We start from the raw sequence: 21,608 nt of genomic DNA on the forward strand, positions 1-21,608 counted from the left end.
TTTCCAGTAGAATTTTCTCCACAATGGGCAAATAATAATTGTGTGTCCCTCTTGTCGTTGTAAGCATTTGTATATTTGTCACACACGTTTCCCACCTCTCTTGCAAAAGATTATAATTCTCAGGTGCATGAATAACAAACAATGTATGTATTAACTTGTTAGTACTGGTCGGTATGGCTGAGAAGTGTGATGGACGGGACTGAGACACAGTGAGATCCTACCCGCACAGCTGATGTTGTCAAATGACTGGACGCGGCTACAAGAATCGACCAATGGCGACGCAGCGTTTCGGAGGTTTTCCGCTTCCCCCGAAGTTCTTGACAGATCCGACTCCAGATTGAGAGAATTCAAGATGGCTGCTACAGGTAAGAGTGTGTTTTGTATGCCAACTGTATTAAAACCCTCTGACGGAGCGTTGTTTCGCTGCTACTATGACAAATATACACTGATGACTGAGCCGTGCTGTTTTGCGCATGTGAGATAAGTAAGTCACGGTTGTGTGTTTTGCGAAAAGTAGAAGTAGCCAACAAACTGATGCGGTGGTAAAACCCCCCAAGTTGGCTAACGTTAGCTGGCTAGTAGTGATGTTAGCATTAAAGCTCGACACAGTGACTGTTGCAGGGTGCTAGCTACTGAGTTAGCTGGGTAATCTCCTCTCCCATCCCCGTGAGCAATTAGCTAGCTAGCTAGCTAACACGGTTTCAGTGTACATACCTCGATAACTAATCGTTGTTAGCATTATTTCGTCATTATGTCAGTTCTCAACTACTAACGACCACTCTTAAGTAGTTTGGTCAGTTAGCTTAAGTCATTCAACTTGCGCCCTTAGAGAAACGTGGCCTCTAAAGCTCAAAATGTCATATTGCATAGCAGGCAAATCCCATGTTAAGCTAACTGGCTAACGTCAGCTAGCATTAGCATCATTCGAGTTATTAGCAAGTTTGCTGCGTTACAACTTCGACTGTCAGCGCTTTATTTCATCATTAATGTAAGTTCCTGCTTGATAACGTGGTTGGTCACAGCAGGGAAAGTTAATATTTGTTGTGTTTGGTATCGGGACTGTAAACACCGTTGTCGTTCGTGCAGCAAAATACTTAAATGTCACGTTAATACTCGATAACGTTTCGGTTACGTCTCGGTTACGTGTCATTCTCGCTTGTATAGCCAGACCTAACATTTAAGTAATTAAGATAATTGTTTTCCTCTCGTGTGAGAATCACTATGTAGCCTTCATGACTGTTTAAAGTAGACCTGAAGTATCGTGTAAATTCAATGATGTTGTGAAGTCAGGATTTTTAAGTGAACTGATTTTGTTGTCTGAGACACAGTATGTTTCTGTAGTGTTTGCCATCAATTTGTCTCCATACAACTAAGAGCAGTGTTAAAAGAGTGTAGATGCATTTATCCTCAACAAAAATGCGAATTTGATGTATTTTCCTTTTAAAAATGTAATTGTTTATGATGAAAGCAATTGAAATAGTCACATTCTGATTTGGGTAGATCTATTATGTTAAATATGATAGAAAATGCCCCTTTCCCCCGAAAATCAGCTCCATTATATTTACACAAGGTATATTTTCCTCTAACTGAAATATGTCCATGTTGTTGCAGGTTGTAAGTAAAGAGGTAACTCCTGGTTCATGCTGCTGTGCATGAAGCTGTCCTGAGGTTGCAGTGTTGCAAGTGCAAGTACTACATCCCCAAGCTCCTCTTGCATCTCATCATGTCCTCCACCTCTTCCTCCTACTCCTCCTCGGGGGAGACTAGTCCAGAGGATGTACCCCGAGGTGGGGGCACCATCCGAGTCTACCTCCCAAACAAACAGAGGACAGTGGTGAGATGATTGGCTCTATAACAATGATGCAGTGGCATACAATACATTCAATGAATAAAAATATGACTATGTTGTAACTAGTTGAGTGAGTGAGAGTTGACAGTTGCCACCTCTGTGGAATTTTTACGCCAGCACTGTGGGGTGTAAGTGTAATTACTCGCACCAAAATTTTACATCCATCACAACACATTAAATGAGTAAGCTAGTGGGCAGTTGGTGTCAAGTTTCGCAGATGGTGCTTGCTGCCATCTGTGGCTTATTTGACTCATTATTCCTATCAGACATAGATTTAATTATTCTTAGAAATAGTTGATAAATTGTGCTCTCCTGGTGCCATTGTGCTAAATTGTTATGTTAGAGATTATACTGATTGTGCGTGGTAGTTCAAGTGGTGTTGTCGACAATGTGTTCATCTTATTCATATCTCCCTGTAAGACACCAAACCACATGTTCTAGTGTTTACAGTGCAGAGCATCTGTAAATCTCAATCTCCACATATCTACTCTCTACACTTGATTAAAATTTGATTCTATTTTTTACAGCCTTTCTTTTAATATTGCAGACAACCCATATAGGCGCTCAGCTCTGATATGCTTGGGGGACTGAAAAAACTGATGGTTAGAGAGATGCAGTGCTTTTATAAAAGGTTCATAGTAATTTGATTGGTAGCATAGACAATACAATAGTTGTGAAAAATCTTGTGTGGTAAATGCCATTGAAGCAGCAGCTGGGGTTGACGGACATCCCAGTGTTGTCCGTCAGCTTTGTTGCGGTGAGAACAGGAATGTCACATTGTTTGGGGTGAAAAAAGGGATCTGTGCTCTGGACTGAAGTTTTTAGTCTGGAAATTCTCTGTCACAACATAGGTCATTTGTAGTGTCAACATTAATTCTGTATGTGACTGTCATTTATGCTTCTTAGTATTTTGAGTATGCCTCCATGTTATCTGTGTAAATGTCAATCCAAAGTCACACTTGTACAAATACAATTTCCTGTTAACAGGTGAATGTTCGTGGAGGACAGACTGTGTACGAGAGTCTAGACAAAGCACTCAAAGTGAGAGGCCTAAGCCAAGACTGCTGTGCTGTGTTCCGCCTTCTAGAAGGGTAAGATTACATTATGTCTGCTGAATTTCCCCATACACCATACAGGGATAATGGGCTGCAACAACCACATAAGATATTAAGATAGATAGATAGATAGATAGATAGAGCATAAGAATTGTAAAAAGTCAAGAATAAGTACACATAATCTGCAGTGAAATGATAGCCTAGCCACCAGAACTAATACAAAGCTGTCACTGTAAAGAAGTATGTGCTAATGGAGATATTGACAATACAGATATTTTAAGTACAAGATGATTGAAAATTTGAGATGAGAGAAGTAGTATAAGGTAAGAAAAGTAACTGAGCCTGAGTACTGAAACCAAATATAAATACAGATTTAAAGATAAATAATGAAACAATACAAAAGTTGTGCATTAGACTATATCCTGTAAATTATGGTACAGCAGATGTTAAGTGTATTAAAAAATAGTGCAAGAATAAAACTTGTATATATGCTATAACACTAGAGATATAAAAATATGAAGATCAAATAAACATAAATATATGAACATATATAAAGACACAAATGCAAGTGTGCAAATGGCTAACATAGCCTGTAATGGTGGCAGTCAACCTAGTAACAGATGTTGGTGATTAATGCATTGAATCGCTCTCAGTTCGCCATGTCTGAGAGGAGTTATACAGTCATATGAAGAAGCAACCTCAAACAATTGTCACAAGTCCCAGGGCTACATAATTGTACCATGTGTTTTGTTGCTACATTTATACATTTTGAGACTGAAGGCAGAGAATTAAGTGTTGTGCAGGCTTATCTTGTGTATTTAAGTTTTGATTACTTTGTAAAACAAACAAGTATAAATAGAGTGTGTGTGGGGACAATGCCTGTATCTCCCATTTCAATAGTCAATATTATATGATACTTGGCTACAGATTTGTATTGCAATTGTATTAGAAATATTAAAATCGATATTACAATTTACTTATTTAACACCAGACCATGGGGAAAATTACATAATTGTCATCATCAAATGGTGCCCTTTTCACACCAATTATAGTGTTTGTTCCCAAACAATTCAACCATACTAACTGTGAACTGATGAATGTTTAAACTCTTTGACATTACTTTGTTAACTTTCCAGGTTTATGCAAATCATTAATTCTTGATCATCTCTCTTCTGAGATTTGTTGGTTCTTTGTTCACATCATCAAATATTTTATGTGAATAACAAAAAATGAGTGTTTTTCATATCAAAGAAAGACCACACATCTCAAATCAGTTTTCAGTGACTTGACTCCAGGTTTACTAAATAGTGACTGCGGTTAGCTTTGGTTGATGTGATTAGCGTAGAGGTTCACACAGCCGTTCTAACTCACACTGTGACTGTTTGACTGATGTATTCACTGTGGATGAGAACAATATGATTAGATTGATATGATAAGATTTGTGTATTATCTACCTTATAATTCCACAAACATCTGTCTGTATGTGGAATGCATATCCCACGAACCGTTCATCTTATCAACTTCACACTTTGCTGAAAGCCCAATTTTAAAAATGAATTACTACTGAAACCCGGTTCAAATATAAATTCTATTGAAATTATTGCTCTGTAAAATTTGACTGAAAAAAACAGGTACATAGTAAATTTAAAGTTATACAATTTCAAAAAACATGATTGTTCTGAACTAGTTATTGGCACTGATCTTTTGATTACATTTTTAATCACAAAGTGCAGAATCAATTCATTTACATCAGACTAACACCTATTGTATGTAAGGGCTATTTCTTTATCCTGGGATCTTAAATTTCGTGAACATTCGCCGAGGGAGCAACACACAAAAAAAAACATTGATTAAAAGATTATTTTCCTTTGCAAATGTAAAATTATTTAAACATAACACATGTCAGTTTTAAGGCCAAGGTTTGCAAAACAGTTGGGCAACAATGCACTGCCTGTCATTAGCTTCAACTAAGTTCAGCAAATCCTCTTTAATAGTCACTTTTAGACAGGATTGAAACTAAAATACTGCTGTCTAATTAATTTGCACTATTAGTGTTGATAAGTGATCTGCCTGACACAGACTGAAAAATCTATACACTGCTCGAGTGCTTCACATCTCATATCCAGAGATCATATATCTCTTTAACAGACACAAAGCAAGTTCAGATCAGTGTGCATAGTCTCTTTCAGTCTGTCCCTCTCATAGATGTGATCTCTAGGTCAGCTACCCACTTACTTGTGTAACCATATTTATAAATTTATTATAAGACTAAAAATCACATTTATTAGCATGTTGCTGTAACTTGATTTTCACAAAGAAGGGGGGGAAAAGCTATATTGAAGTTGCTCTGTTTCAAAAACCAATGTTTGAGCTGGTTACCCCTCCGGAACAGACCATACACAATCAAGGGAAAAGGAAAGGTTGTAAAACGACTGTAAAATAGAGAAAGTCTGCAACCTGAGTTTTGCCATTTAACTCTTTTCCTTTTTGTGTCTTTGCTTCTTTAGTCGTAAGAGACTGACAGACTGGGACACAGACATCACTCCTCTGGTTGGAGAGGAGCTTTTAGTCGAGGTCCTTGATGATATTCCCCTCACCATGCACAACTTTGTAAGTAGCTGGCAAACACACGCGCCCTGTTTTTTTTTTTTTTTAACATCTTCTCTAAAATACCTTCTATTTACACAATGCCAGCCTATCCAGAACTTGAAAAAAATAACTCACCTTATATTTAGTTTCTTGTTTTTTGCCTATTTTATTTTTTTTTACCATGGCTTCTTTGTCTTTGCAGGTACGGAAAACCTTCTTCAAGCTAGCTTACTGTGATTTTTGCCACAAGTTTCTTTTTAATGGCTTCAGATGTCAGACATGTGGCTACAAATTTCACCAGCACTGTAGTAGCAAGGTCCCTACTGTTTGCGTCGACATGGATACTGTGAGCAAACGGTGAGTTAGAGAAGAATTGTGTCAAAGAATTATTTTTCACCTTGTCACTTTTTCTGTAACAGGTCTGCCACACATAGTATAGGTCTCCTGAACTTCAAATAATTGTTCATAATTAAACAAAACTGCACCTGCTATAGTAGATGCAATTTTTTTTAAAAATGGTGTTTGACTAAATACATCACTAATAGTCCACTTACTAGATTTTTCAGGTGCTTCCAATAATATTTTACTGTTGTCTAGAGTTAATAGTACTGTGTCTGGGGTCAAGATTTAACAGTCACAGTCCAAAAAGTAGTGTTAAGGATAAGATAAATCCAACAAATATAAGACAACTATCCTCTTGTTAAAAAGGGATTAAACATTTCTGCTGCAAGCTGAAATGTTGGTGCTACAGTGAAGGGAATTTGGGTGTAAATTATCAGGAAAAAAAATATGTCAACATCCACAGATGAGCATGATGGGTTAAAAATCTGTAAATAGTTGATTATCACATGTCTTTTTATTTACTGTCCTTTATTTTCATCTTCGATACTATGAGATCAGAAAGACCTTTGTCATCAAACAAAAGGTTGTTGATCAATATGTTTCATTGTTAGCTGGCTTTCTTTTTTAGGTCCATGTTAAAAAAAGCAAACATTTCACATAACCAGAGCCTCGCCAATTGGATGTCCTTTGTCTTCCCCTTGTTTCATCATGTTTCATTTTGTCTCATGAGTCTCGTCCCCTCACTTTTCCCCTATGTTTTGTCCAGGTGTGATCCTAATCCTTGCACAGATGAGTACCCACAGATACTATTGCCAGAAAATTCCCCTTCACAGAGCAACCTAGCCTTAACCCCAGAGCCTGCTGGGTAAGCTCCCTCATGAAGTAAATTATGTTTAACTAAAAGGACAGCAAGGTCATAGTCTGTGAAATTGATACGTAAATACAAATAGTTGATTATTTCAATTCATCACACAGGATGGACCTCTTGTCCCCAACCTCGGCCTTTCACTTCCCCATGCCTGGAGGAGATGGCCAGTCCCTACAGAGGCATCGCTCCACCTCCACTCCCAATGTTCATATGGTCAGCACAGTGGGCCCTGTTAGTGCCAGCATGATCGAGGTCAGTGACCATGTTTAGATTGGTTATTATTGTAACTGTCTTTCATTGGGAAATAATAAAAATGGGCTAACTAAATAACTGCTGTTCACTTGAACTGTTAAGCCATTATCAGCTCTCCTTAGCTGATTGGACCTTTCGATACAAGAGTCAATACAGCGTCTCTATTTAATCTGCTAACAATTAGGTCATTTTGTAAACAAGTAAGCTAAATACAGTTTTTGAACCCAGAATAACTTCCCCTTTAGTTAGGCCTATTACAGAAACTGAATATTGTTGCAGTCTATAAAAAAAAGAGTATCTTTATTGCATGTGAAATATTTCCAACCAATTGACCAAAAATACTTTTGGTCAATTGGTTGGAAATATTTTGAAACATAGGAAATATACAACAAATAATTATGTTGCTCCAGTTTGGTAACATGGAATAAAAAATTAATACGTCTAAATATGCTTTCTGCACATTGAAATAAAATTAATAGATTTGATATTGTTTTTTGTATTTTGTTAGAAATCATTAACCAGATTCTCGTCAGACCTCTGATTTGATGTAAACTCTTTTATTACCAATGTATGAAGTTGTCTAATGTGAATTAACAATATGCTGTGGTTTCCTTCTTTTTAGGAAGCACTGAAATTCCACATCCCAACGGGTAGGGTTTTAATTTTTTGGTAATTTTTTTGGGGCTATTTCAGTATATATCAGTATTTTGTGATCTTGCATATTTTGTCATTCTGCTTTTGAGCTGTCATATTGTTGTGCTGCCTCACAATTCTGCAGGTCCTGAGCCCTCACCGAAGCCCTCCACCAGCCCACCCTCTTCCCTTGGCTCTCCAGGTAGGAGACCACCAAAGTCTCCCTCAGAGCACAAGGAGCGCAAGCCCTCCTCATCCGATGACAAAAAGAAAGTGGTAGGTAGTCTTTGACCTTATTTACAGATCACTGATTGTCTTTAGACAGGTGTACAGAAAGCTAATAGTGGCTGGAAAAACCTTGAACATCCATTCAAAAAAGCGTTCGGCAGAAAATGAACAGGTTTCATTTATGGTGTGAGTTATTAGTTCAGAACTTTCAGTCCATGTGTTGTTTCAGCACCGAGGTGGCTGCAGAGACTCAAGTTACTACTGGGAGGTCCACTCTCGAGAAGTGAACATTCAGAAGAGAATAGGTTCTGGCTCCTTTGGGACAGTCTTCAAGGGGAAATGGCATGGAGACGTGGCAATCAAGATCCTCAAGGTCACTGAGCCAACGCCTGAACAGTTACAGGCCTTCAAAAATGAAATGCAGGTCTTACGGTCAGTAGTGATATATTTAGGCCTTTTATATATATATATATATATATTTTTTTTTAAAGGGAGTACACTGATAAACAACACAGCAGCTTTTTCTTAGTCTTCACACTGGTTTTTATGTATATAATTTTCTTTTCATGTCATGATCACACTTACTCTGACATAACTATTACATTTAAATAACTTCAACTTCATCTGGCCCTGAATGAGACAATGGAATTTCTAACCCTGTTATCATTGCTGTTCTCTGCAGGAAGACCCGCCACGTCAACATCCTGCTGTTCATGGGCTACATGACTAAGCCCAACTTTGCCATCATCACACAGTGGTGTGAAGGCAGCAGCCTGTACCGCCATCTGCATGTCTCTGAAACCAAGTTTGAGACTATGAGGCGCATTGATGTGGCCAGACAGACGGCACAGGGCATGGAGTAAGCCCTGCCACTAGTTTCCATTTCACCATAGCTACATACTCACCACTGACACGTTTTCTGTTAGTGTATGTTTAGCTTTTTCTAGAACACAATAGTATTCTGTAATAATAGATGGCAATGTGGTAGAGATGGATAATTCTTTGAGTTGCATCACTTTAACATCGCATTAATGAACTTAAAACTTGCCAAACTTGCTTTGCCCATTTAACTAGTTTAAAATATGATTTAAAAAGCAAAAAAGGTATTTGACAGTGTCAGACATAGTGCTGGAGGCACACTTGCAGCAATGGTTGTTGATAGTGTAGGAGAACCTGTAAGAAAACTGATGACACTGTCTTTTTAAAATTTGTTGGCTGTTCCCTTGATGAAATCAATGATTGAATTATTTTTCTCTCTTTCAGTTACCTTCATGCGAAGAACATAATTCATCGAGATCTGAAATCAAATAGTATCCTTCTTATTTTCCAATGCTTTTGACTGCCAGTTAAGTGTGTGAGACAGGTAGGTGTTTGAGCTTTCACCGCTGTAGTCTCGAACAATCACCACGATGGCAATTTTGAACACAATCTTCTGCAGCAAGCTAACCACAAACATGAATCATAACCAGGCACACAGCAGTAGCAGAGTATTAGCACAGCAAGATGGTCGTTCTTTGTCTCTACCCTGGTGATTTGTATTTGAAATATAACTAGAAAGCTGCTCAGATGCCACATACCTCTGCCAAGTTTAGCGCCCTAACTTGTCATGTTAAAGAACGTGAAAAAGATTCTTCGATCTGCCCGTTTATTTGGATCCGCTCCAAAATTGTATTGGTTCTTTGGGTTATGCTCCACCCCTCAAAATTAAATGGGAATGAGTTCAGTAGTTTTTGTATAACCTTGCTAACTAACTTACAAAAAAACTAAGATGAAAACATAACCTCTTTGGCAGAGGTAACAATAACTGTCAGGGTCAAAAAAGATAAACTGCAAAGGTGATAGCATCCATATTGGGTTAAATGTGTAACCGAAGTAATATTTTCACAGTCTTCAAATTTATTTTGTCCTCACGGACATATGTAAAGCGTTCTTAGGTCCCCTGAAAGGCGCTATATAAATTCAAGCTATTATTATTATTATTATTATTATTATTATTAACATGACATAATAAAATCTGAAGATGGGTTTAGTCAGTTTTTGTTGATGGGATTATTGCACCAGCTGTGTGTTGAGATGATTCCTGAGCTCTGCTGCTAGATATTTTTCTCCATGAGGGCTGGACTGTTAAGATAGGCGACTTTGGCTTGGCCACAGTGAAGTCTCGGTGGAGCGGCTCTCAACAGGTGGAACAGCCGAGTGGATCCATTCTCTGGATGGTGAGCTTCTCATTTACTGTATATCAGGGCTTCAGACTTACTTTTTCCTTGGTTGCACTGGTGCGCCTAACTTTCATTTAGGTGCACCACTACATATTTTAGTTGCACCCAATATTTCATTTTTAGCGTCGCTTCCCATAGACATAGGTAAATTCATATCTAATTATAGAAATTATTGTCAATTCTTTTTATTTTAATCACAGAGCACTCAAAAAATTGTGATAATAAAACAAACTTTAAGTGCTTGAAAAACTCAAATAAATAGATAAACCAAACAAAAATAACTCAAACAAAAGGAGCAGTAGACGATTTCACACTCTTTCGTGGAAATGCCTGTGTCTCCATCATTCATAAATGAAATGTGCATGGAATCCGCGATCTTCAGAGACGTCTTTTTTTGGGGGGGGATGAGTCAGCAATCACTCCGATGAACTGTGCGCAGGCAGTGTCGTTGGCGTAATTTGGGTTGACATTTAACCCGTTATTTTTCATGAGGATTATCAGGGATTTGAATTTAGTGAAGGCAGTGTTAAATTTGATCATCATTTCTGATTCCTCACTTGTTTGATTTGCTGCTGACACGCTGCTGTGAGAGGAGCTGCTCTGCCAGCAACGCACCTCTCACGGCACAAGATGTGCTTTTTAGGGTTTCAATTCTGAATGCTGATGTCGAAACAGCAAAAGCACTTTTCCCTGCAATGCTTTGGCCGCAGTCTTTGCAGTAAATACAATGCATCAAGTTGGTCACTTTTTCATAGCGCAGCTATGTTTTAGAAGGCTCTGGGTCTTGATCTGGCTCTGAATCGGATGAAGCCATCTTCACGCAAGATAGTAAATCAGGATTCGGAGCGGGGGCAGGTGTAACAACTGGAACAACATAGGCCAATGATGTCGGGTCTGCATTGGGCATTTCAACCTCGGGAGCAGGTGCAACGGGCACAGCAGCATTTATCTTGACGAAAAAAGAATCAATTGTTCTCTTCATTGTGAATATATATATATATATACCCTCTTTTTTACGTTTGTCCTCTCGTTTTGTGTGTTCTGTTTGCCTACAAGGAATGTGGGTGTGGTCGACACAAAGTGCTCTCCACCCTTTAGTAAGGCACATTGCGCATTTGCTCACATTAAGCGTGCAATGCCTGTCTGAGAGTGTGTACACAAAATCCACGCTATACGCTGACAAAATAATCATTATTAATCAATCACTTTAATGTTTGTCAAAGGCAAATGTCCATACACCCAGTTGTTTTTTATTTAAGAATATTTTTTAGGACCTGATAAATTTCAAATTAAAATATTTATTCAGATTTCGCACTGTGCAACAAATGGTCGCGTTCTGGATCCCTGTATATGATGATTTGGATTCAACAGAGACATCCCCTTTGTGACACCTTGTGTCAACTGACTAAGAGCTTTTGCCACAATCTCTGCATTTATTTACTTTTTCATGTTTTCCTCCTTTACTTCTCTCAATTATAGATCTAGCCTGTCATATCTAACCATCTAAATTTTAATAAAAATTTGGATTAAGCAATATGAGCAGTCTTGTCAATGCTGGTAAATTGTCTTTGTTTGTGTGAAGCCAAATTTTGTATGGTAATATTGGACCAAAAAATCAGATGTGGCACAGTTTTATATCTGTGGCACAGTTCAGTCAGAGACATGGTTGGTTTGGTCCATTAAAGGGGACATAGCATGCCCATTTTACCACAAGTTGATATGGTTCCTTGGGGTCTTAATGAAATGTCTGTAACATACTTTGGTCAAAATACCACAAGGATCATTTAAAACAGCACCCTTTTTACCCTGTCTAAAACAGCCCTCCACAGAGTGACCTGTTTTGAGTGCCTGTTCCTTTAAATGCTAATGAGCCAGCTCCCCCCTCCCCCCTCTCCCCCCATGATTTTAAACGATATAAATTACATATTTTATATGATATAATTATCAAATATGCATCCCATACTTTGTATTCCCCTTCTGTTGTCCTGGAGTTTTAATTTTCCCAATCACATAATTAAATGTCCCCCTCTGCCCATCCACTACAAGCACACAAGCAGATAGAGAGGTGGGGGGGGGGGGGCTATGAAGACCATCATTTACCCCCGAACCCCGACATTCAACGGGTACAACAACAAGCGGAGAAAGCAGAATCGCGGGCTGACCTTATATATACAGTCTATGGGGCTGACCAGCGCGGAGAAATGCCCGTGTGAACAGCCAGGCGGCTGCGCGCTTGAGAACGGCGCTGCGCGGCCCTTCCATGTCCGGTGTAAACCCGGCGTAACGAGTGTGGGGGCTCTGTGTGTTTGTGCCAGTGTTACAGTAGCGCTGAACACTGCGGAAGTCTTCCACACTGCTGGCTGTGTGGTGTTGACACAAATTCCAGCTCATGCATGGGAGAGCGAGCGGTCGCGCCCGAGCAACTGCTGCAGCCTCCCAGTCCCAACGATCCAGACAAATGCCACATGTGAGTGAATCACGGGCTGACCAGCGCGGAGAAATGCGCGTCCAGTGTGAACAGCCAGGCGGCTGCGCGCTTGGGAACGGCGCTGTGCTGCCTCGCTGCGTCCGGTGTAAACCCGGCGTGACGGGGGGGTGGGCCAAGGCCAAGTAGGGAGACTTCCAGTGTATTGTTACGACACACAACACAGGAAGCTCATTTGAGTCACTCAAGCATGACGTTTCTGACTTAGAGGAACCATAACAAAACGCGCGAGTGTTTTTTTTCCAGAGTTTTTGGGTTGGTAGACATGCCAGATACCCACATTAACCTGTAGAAGCACTAACAAAGTGGAATTTGCATGCTATGTCCCCTTTAAAACATGGTGTAAGTGAAGCCGTTTCGAGTCGAATATGAATGTCGGGGATTGCGGACACTTGGATGACACCACAAGAGCAGTATGGAGGCATGTTATGTTTTTGGGTTGGTAGACATGCCAGATACCCACATTAACGTGTAGAAGCACTAACAAAAAACTAAAGTGGAATTTGCATGCTATGTCCCCTTTAACCTTTATGTGCCTCCAAGATGATGATGTGCCATACATAATGTAATTGGGTCATCATTGTCCAACTTTGGATAATATGATGGTGATTCAATTAGATTTCCTGCACCTATTATGTAGTAATTATTAAATATATAATATAAATGTTGTCCTTTTCTTCCTCAGGCTCCTGAGGTGATCCGAATGCAGGACAGCAACCCATATACGTTCCAGTCTGACGTATACGGCTACGGAGTAGTGCTGTTTGAGCTGATGTCGGGGACCCTGCCTTACTCCAATATCAACAACAGAGACCAGGTTATATCACACTCTGTGTTCACATCACACCCACTCATTCATCCAGTTATTAATTTTTGCAGAGCACGGCAATTGAACATGCTTCACATTAGTTAATTTGTGTTACATGCTTACACCAACAACCTACACAACACATTTGATTTTTATAGCCACTCAATTGACGTTTAGTGTGTGTTACAGTTGTCTACATCCCTGGAAAGAATGAATTGGTGCGCAATGGGGAAAAATGGGTGCGCAGAAGCAACTTGCAGAGGTCCGGGTTTACTTGATCATATTGCCTCTACCTTTAGCTTGATCCACACGTGTGTTACTAGGGATTGAAACCGTGAACTTGAATCCCATTGTGTACTTTAATGCTTGACAGTGGACATGCCTGACGCTTGGTGCTGGTGCGATCATCTTAACGACAACGAATCCAAACTTCCACTAGGGACACACAACATAGACAGTTTTTGTGCTAAGATGCAATGCTAGATGTCCATGCAATGCTATAGGGAAGGACACAGGAAATAAACTCTAGATGCTATATCATCACAGAGCACTGATCAACACTGATCTTTGTTCAGCGAACGCATAGATGACAATTCAAATATACCTGCTGACATTATACCTGTATCTTGCTCACTCCTCCTGGTGGCAGCTTAAGCACTGTTTGCTTTAAGAATAAAACTTGATCCTAGGATACAAGGAAATGCTTGGATGCAGCCTGCATTGTGTGTGCACACGCATTCAGTTTCCAAAACAAACTGAAATTTAGCTTAAAAATATTTAACTAATTAACGCAAGATATGAAAATGCAGACATAAAAAAAAACAATATATTAAACATCTTCATGGTCATGTTTCAAGGTTTGGAGCTGTTCAACTTTAGTGACTGTTTTATATCCGCCAATTTTATTTTCATATTATGTATTTTGTCTATCATCTGTTAACGTTTTTATTTTGAAAACCAGAAGTAGTCGGAACATAAATATGAATTCTGCAGGTTTTTATAAAGATCAGCTCTAAGTGTGAGTGATTAGAAAATAGAAGAATCTCTTGTTGACCAGTGCAGAGTAATGCGCCAAGGGGGGGCAGATCGTTGTGGAGAGCACTGATCACTGTTATAGACTGATAGTCTGATTTTTGAATTGAAAACCTTGTTTTGTTAATAAAATACTTTTTTAAAGCACAAATCATAAGGCTAGTGAAGATGCATCTCTAGAAGTTAAACTGATAAAAAAAAAAAGAATCATGTATAGAAATAAAATTCTTTGATGCATTGTTATGTATCGTGAGGTGCCTAGAGATTCCCACACCTAAAAAGCACTTTTCACTAACTGTCTCCTGTTTTTTCTTTCTTAGATAATCTTTATGGTTGGACGTGGTTACCTGTCTCCCGACCTCAGTAAGCTGTATAGTACCTCTCCCAAGTCAATGAAAAGGCTGATTATTGACTGCCTGAAGTTTAAACGTGATGAGAGGCCCCTGTTTCCACAGGTGAGTGGTGTATAGGTAACTGTGGATGTACTGTAGCTGTCATGACTCACTGGAATTTCATCTGTCATGTAGTTATTGATTTGTAAATGCTGATAATGATTACTTATCGGCAATTATTAAATTAAGCACCTCCTCAGTTGTTTGATAAATCCAGACCTGATAGTAACAACCACATGTATATGAACATCATACCTAAACCTTATCAGTTTTCTTTACATCTGGTTTTCCTTCATCAGATCCTGGTGGCCATTGAGCAGGTACAAGACCTGCTGCCAAAAATCGAGCGGAGTCGCTCAGAGCCATCGCTCCATCGGGCCGTCCATGCCGAGGACCTGAATCCCCTCCTGTTCCACACCACCAGGCTATTGCCCCTTTAAGCTCCCTGCAGCAGTGGGCAGAGAGATGCTGTCACTCAGTCCAACACCACATCATTCCTGTGCCTCGGAGAGGCCACAGCTGGAACTCCTGACAGACCACGACCCCCCAACTCACTCTCTGCCCCCACAGAGCCTTGGAGCTTCACCACTCAGTAACAAAGTGCAGAAATAACCTTAAAATGTTGCTTAGAGTGATAGTGAATGTTGTTCTTCTTTATACAAGTGAGAAATATCTGGTCACTCATGAAAGAATGGTTGACTGTATCTAGAAATAAGTTAAAATGCCTAAGATCAGGCCAACAGAGAAAATTCATCTAACAGGTTGACTTCATGAGACACTGACCTTACGCGAGTTACAGGATGTTGACTTGTTTTGACAAAAATGTAAAATCATCATGTTTTACATGTGCACTGCAAAATTGCACTGCCCATTTCAAACAGTAAAATAGTCTTACTCAGACCTTTGAGGAGCACTGTGATCATGGTCAAACATTTTAATCTGTTTAACTTAGCCATGATGCCTGTTGGTTCAGGTCACCTGATTAGCTTACATACTTCAAATACTCTGTGGTAATGCGCCTCTTTTGGTGTAATGTAATGTAAATGAGGTTGAAGTGCTGAGATGTGAAGCAAGTGATTTCAAAGCAGATGAAGTGCCTGTTTGAGAGTGTTTTTTATTAAAGATAGGATATTTTGTCTCAATTGGAACCTCCAGTCATTACTGCAGACACAAACAATATATTTAATCACAACAACAAAGCAGCCTGAGGAGGCAGAGGGAGACACACTAAGACCTTTAGACGCGCAGAATAGGTTTGTAAAGGTTTGTCCATACACTGAACTATGCAGAACTATTGGACTATGTGAAACTGTCTGCACATAGAAGCATAGCAGTGAAAGACTAACTCTTTAGAATAACATGTCTTTATATGGACAGATGTCCTTAAGCAGGCACTCTTTTGTCTTTCAAATTACCAAGTCCTTTTGAACCCAAGCTTCCATCGACTCAACTGTCACAGGTCAAACACCAAAAGAGGATTTTACGTGTGGAAGTTGAGGAGTTGTCCCAGCAGGACCTGGTCATATTGGCTGTAAATCCAAACCAGAGATAAGCATTAGGTAAAGATGTGCATTCTTATTCCCTTTATAATCTGTTTAGTCTTAAAACCAAATTATCTGGGAACAATACAACTGGCCAAATTTAACTGGATTCAGTAATTTTTTTCAGAGTTATTACAAACCTAATAACGGAATCATGCTCCATTTTAATCCGCTATCAATTCCTGAATCAAAAGTATTTCAAGTTGTGATGTTATTTACCTGACTTTTGTTTTTGCAGTAAATTCAGGTGGAACGCAGGTTTAATTTGTTAGGACCAATATTCTCCAGGGAAGAATCTTTCTGATATTCAACATTTCCAAGTCAAAATATTGTGTTCCCACACATTTCATTTATGTCAGTCCAGTAAAACAAAACCTTGAAAAACATCAGTTAAATCATCACAGGACACCCAGGAAAATATTTAAATGTTCAGTTTCGGGGCTCAGTAAACCGACCACTATTAAGAACTCCCAACATTTCAGACATGGGTGAGTGTGACAGGTTGACATGTTATCTTGTGTAAAATCTAAAGTTTGCTGGTCTACCCCAACACAGGGACAATGAACAATTCTTGCATCGTTTTATTCCACATTTCTTTTCTACTAGTTTAAAATCAGAATGTCATCACTCTCCGGATTCCAGGATTGGAGATAGGATGGCTTTTACTGAGGTCATATCATAAATTATTGTCATTTTAGCCTAACGAGGAACTGACAGATCCTAGTAAGATGTAGTCTTAAGGTAAATGTTAAGTTGTATTGCTGCTACATTTTGTGACTTTTTCATTTTTTTTCTACACCTAGAACATGAGACACACTTGTCCCACCTGACAGCACACTGCTTAACACGTCTTTTGCTACCCTGTCTTAAAACGTATTCTTGATGCCCTCAAACCTTGCACCATGGATTAGCTACTATATTTCATGCATATGTGCCCACACGCATACACTTAAAGTACTACTGTGGTTCTTGAGCGGAGGAATTGACACTGTGAGTGACGTGGTAATTGGTTCCTCAAAATGAAAGTTGTAGACGACCTGGAAACTAGAACTCAATGTCAGAATGTTTTGTTGCTTTTTTCCATGCAAAAAGCAATATTAGGTTTGTAATGAAACAAAGCATGGGAATCTGTTGATGGAAGTATGATGACAGTAACTCAACATGTTCATATTCTTCCGCTAGTTTTTTAATTCTTAAATAAAAATTCCTTTTCCTGCTCTCACCTCTGGAAAAGAAGCTAAATCGATCGAGCTAAACAGTGTATTGTTGACCATGTTGCTCACAGTGTTATCTCTGCTTTAGTCATGGAACTAGTTCCTGATGTCTTTTGTCCAACATGGTAAATGGACACACACAGAAACCTCCATTCTTTTCCCCCAGTTAATTTTTGACCCCTTAGGCAATGCTCAGGTGTATCAGGCTTCATGATGCAATAACTTTCCAATAGGTGGATGTATCGTAACTTAAGCTGAAATGGTTAATACAAGCTGCCTTACATAACGATAGCACAGGGTCAAAATACAGGCTACAGCTGCTTTAAGACCTTCCTAATCAAAGATGGAACTACAGTGGTGTTTGGGTTGTAGTTTAGAGGTCAGTGTCTCTGCTGCATTATGGGCTCTTGTTGACATTGAATTCAGCTCAGGATTGGGCGAACATGACGGCTGCTCCAGTTGTTGGAGATTACTTCCTGTGCCTTGTTGATCGGGGTGCAGACTTAAGTGAAACACTGCTCCCACTGAGAGCAAAAATACATCATGGAATTTAAGTTTAGTTTGGGACACGCTGAGCCCTTTCAAGGATTATAAAGATAATCCCATGTGAAAGCACTGTACACTGATATTGACCCATGAGACATGTGGAAGGTGGGACTTTGTGCTGAACCATGCCGAGAGCTGCTCTCTCTCAGCTTCTCTGATCTGTGACACTAGTGGGAGACACTGTATTTCTGTTGTTAGTGTCTGCACTACCAATGTTAATGATTCCAGTGGGGCTTCAACAGAACAGGATGTGGCGTCTGCTTAGTGGTTTCAGATCTGCTCTGAATAGAAGTAACCACGCCTAAAGTGGTCAGATTATCAGAGACAAAATAAAAGCACTACTTGAGAAACTTTAGCTTTGGCCTTCTGCCAAAAAGGTTACAGAGAACAAATGGTAGCATCAGCAGCAGTTGTTGTACTTTGGGTTGAATAAAGGTTCTGTCAGTAGATTCATACCTGATCTTTTCAGTCACAGTACAAGTAGTACTTTTTTTAACTTTCCTGTTTGATGGAAAGCAAACGAGACACAAAAGTAGATATTTGAATAATAATAGTTTCTGTAACAGTTTGCCCAATGGTCATAGAATTGTGGATGTTCAGTTTTCCATTTTTCGAAGCACTTTAAGGACTTGATGTGTTAAGGAGTTGATTCTTGTTGTCAGAAACAGCAGATCTCAGCCCATGATCCATTAAGTATCTTGTGAACTCCATTTCTAAATGGGGACTGCGTTGAGTGAAATGATCAGAAGCCAGAACAGCCACTAAAAGGACCTTGTGTTAAGTTTATGTCTCTGTTCACTGCAGTTGCACATTGTTTGTCCAGTTTGTGCTTGTGGTCAAGGCGTCCACTGAAACACCTGCGATCCTACGTAGACATGGTGATCGTTGGGTGGATACAAATACAGAGTGTAGAAAGAGCAGCACCTTCCTTAAGATTGTATCTACTCTTTCAGAGTTTCCTTTCCCAGAGCTTTTACGCAGACATATTTTCTCTAAATGTTCTACATTTCTGTAGCACTCTCCTGTGTGTGACTGGTCTTTTTCCTGGATCTAAAGGTAACAATTAGGGTTACTCTTCTATTTAGTTGTTTAAGCACTGGTTGCTACTATTGTTTGGATTTGATCAGTTCAGAGCTCACTGTATTAGCTTTATGATCCATATGAGTCTTGGTTTTTAGCGTCACACTCAAGTCTAAATAGACTTGCAGCAGCTGTGAGGGAGAAGTCTTGGGTGGTGTTGGGTGCTCTGCTGACTGGCTTCCTGTGTAATACTGTATGTGATGCGACTGAGCATGAAGTGGAACAGATGTTTATGTCTGTCAGTTGTTGACGAACTGTCAGCAGATTAGATGTTTATACCTTGGAACTTTAGTGTTGTGAAACTAGGGGCTGGGAACCCAAACTATTCTTTCTCATTCCAGTTATACTGGTGGATCATGGTTAGGTGTGGGGGGTGGGCATTTATGAACTGGGGTTGGAAAAGACAGTGCTTGTCTTACTCTTATTTATTGAAGACCGCGGCTCTCTGAAGTGGATGAAATGTTTCCACAGACAGATCGCGCTTTGAAACGTTTATTCTCCACGGCATCTCCAACAAGGATGTTATTTTAGGCACGGTACTGTCTGTCCCTTCAAATCACTTTTATTCTGATACCGTTTACTGCAGGGGCATTTGTCATGGCTGTTCTTTTAGACATCTTTAGCACAAAGTAGTTTTGGCAACATTTTGTTCATAGGGTTTCACTACGATAGCGTTTATTAATGGCAACACTTCAGAATACTGTAAAAGTACCTTGTTATTTTGGTGAGTGGTGTGATCAACTTGAGCCTGTCCTGTGATATTTAAGTGTAGCTTTTAAGTATTTGAATGGCCTGAAGCTGCTGAATGGAACAAACCCATCGTTTCTAAACAAGGCGCTTTGTATAATCTTTGAGCAATAGCAAGGACAGAATGTCTTTTTTAAAAATCTGAACGCAAGATCAGGAATACTTTATAACAATGTCGGACCAGGTTTCCTGTGAATCGATGACTCGAGTGCATCGTTGCTCAGAGCTCAGAGGGACTTGATGTAGCCAAGGACTATGTATTTGCCTGTTCACAAAGGACATTTAATCATTGTGGCTCAGTTTTTTGTTAGTGTGGACTGTGAAAGACTGTCACAGACGACTGTGTTCATCAGGTATCGAAAGGAGGAGGGAAGCAAGTGCCACACTCACTGGAAATCCCTGTAAAAATGGACCTGAATGGTGTCTTGTCTCATTCAAGATACTGTGCTGCCTCTGGAGAATCACAGGGCCACTGGAGGAGAAAACCAGTCTTAACACAGCTGATTGTCTGAGTGAGAAGAGGATGAGAGCTGTATCAGAATAGTTTTTTTTTTGTCTTTTCATATCTGTAGGTGAATTACAATACTTGTGTTTATAGTTACTGAGGTGTCAGGGTTGTTCCGTTTGCAATAAATGGTATATTCTGCTGTGTACAGTTACATTTTTTAATTAAAAAAAATTGTACTTGTTTCTATTTTTTGTGTGATGTTTCAAAAAGAAGTGTAAAGGAAATCTTAGTATTTTTTTAGTTTTGTCTTAAAATATTGATGCAGGATTTATTCTTTAAATAAATAAACTCTTCTGTGTTACCTGCTTGTATTTAACTTTTTGTGCTTGCTTCGCACTTGTGAGACGACAAGAAACGTATTTAGTTTGTGTCTGTATTTTAAAAGAACATATTTCATCCTAAATGTTATTAACAAGGGGAAACTGAACAGATAACACAACTGGCTGACAGAAAAGAATTGTTGATTGAACTCTCTCCTCTCAAAAGAGGAAGTGGTTAAATTTACAGCTCCATCACAGATCAGTGAACTGTGAGCTGAACAGGAAACGCTGAGAACCTGTAGATGCCTCAAAATGGAGGATACGGTATCATTTAATACTGTAAACTATATTTTATTGGTATTTTATAGGTTTTATAAAATTTGTCAGTGAAATTGTGTGGAATATTGTGATGTTCAAAACAATTATTCCTTATGAAATATAAGTGTGTAGATGTTTGACTGCACAGACACAAATAGTGATCTGTGATCACGTATGAAATATTTTTAGTTTTACTTTCGGGTACATGAGAAAGTTTGTCAAGTTAAAAATGGAACACAATGCAGCGGTCACCGCTGTGTTAAAAGATTTCAAACATGCTTCTGATCTAAAAAAAAACCTAACCCGCTACACAAAACTGTTTTTAAAGGGCAGACCTGTACAATATATAACTCTGAAATACAAAGGTGCAAGATTTGTTGTTTAAAAGTGAATATAGTCTATAACATGTCATCAGCAGGTGTAACTGTGAGTAAGTTTATTTTTGTATTCTATCACAGGACAATGTTTTACAGCTACACTGGAGATGCAGCCTCATGTCCTGTTCAATTTTTTTCAGTTGTATTAAGAATATTTTTTTCTATTAAGCAAGATTTTAGCTAGTGAGTGCTGCTTGTGTTGCTGTATAACAATTTTGAAAAAAAGATTTACGCACAATTAGATTTAAATTGTAATTGATAACTT

At 39.1% G+C, this 21,608-nt stretch overlaps 1 protein-coding gene across 2 annotated transcripts; it reads left to right on the top strand.

The window, feature by feature from the left end:
• Positions 1-206: 206 nt before the first annotated feature.
• Positions 207-21,190, top strand: araf (A-Raf proto-oncogene, serine/threonine kinase). 2 transcript variants are annotated; one of them, XM_034595770.1, is made up of 17 exons: positions 253-365; positions 1,612-1,834; positions 2,837-2,940; positions 5,412-5,514; positions 5,696-5,850; positions 6,602-6,700; positions 6,811-6,955; positions 7,578-7,605; positions 7,734-7,864; positions 8,046-8,248; positions 8,499-8,675; positions 9,080-9,126; positions 9,914-10,032; positions 13,206-13,337; positions 14,681-14,815; positions 15,052-15,216; positions 15,267-21,190. In XM_034595770.1, the coding sequence occupies exons 2-16, from the start codon at positions 1,724-1,726 to the stop codon at positions 15,190-15,192; spliced, it is 1,830 nt and encodes a 609-aa protein (XP_034451661.1). In that variant the 5' UTR covers positions 253-365; positions 1,612-1,723; the 3' UTR covers positions 15,193-15,216; positions 15,267-21,190. The 2 variants fall into 2 exon arrangements, with proteins under 2 accessions (XP_034451662.1, XP_034451661.1); XM_034595771.1 differs by having other exon boundaries at positions 207-365; positions 15,052-21,190.
• The last annotated feature ends 418 nt before the right edge of the window (positions 21,191-21,608 follow it).

Source organism: Hippoglossus hippoglossus, chromosome 9 (genome assembly GCF_009819705.1).
Source record: "Hippoglossus hippoglossus isolate fHipHip1 chromosome 9, fHipHip1.pri, whole genome shotgun sequence".
Classification (NCBI taxonomy): domain Eukaryota; kingdom Metazoa; phylum Chordata; class Actinopteri; order Pleuronectiformes; family Pleuronectidae; genus Hippoglossus; species Hippoglossus hippoglossus.

Excerpts from the sequence above, each read along its gene's own strand:
- araf (XM_034595771.1), top strand. The coding sequence starts at position 1,724 with ATGTCCTCCACCTCTTCCTCCTACTCCTCCTCGGGGGAGACTAGTCCA. Across the intron at positions 5,851-6,601 it reads ATGGATACTGTGAGCAAACG|GTGTGATCCTAATCCTTGCA; the intron begins GTGAGTTAGAGA and ends TGTTTTGTCCAG. Across the intron at positions 10,033-13,205 it reads GTGGATCCATTCTCTGGATG|GCTCCTGAGGTGATCCGAAT; the intron begins GTGAGCTTCTCA and ends TTTCTTCCTCAG.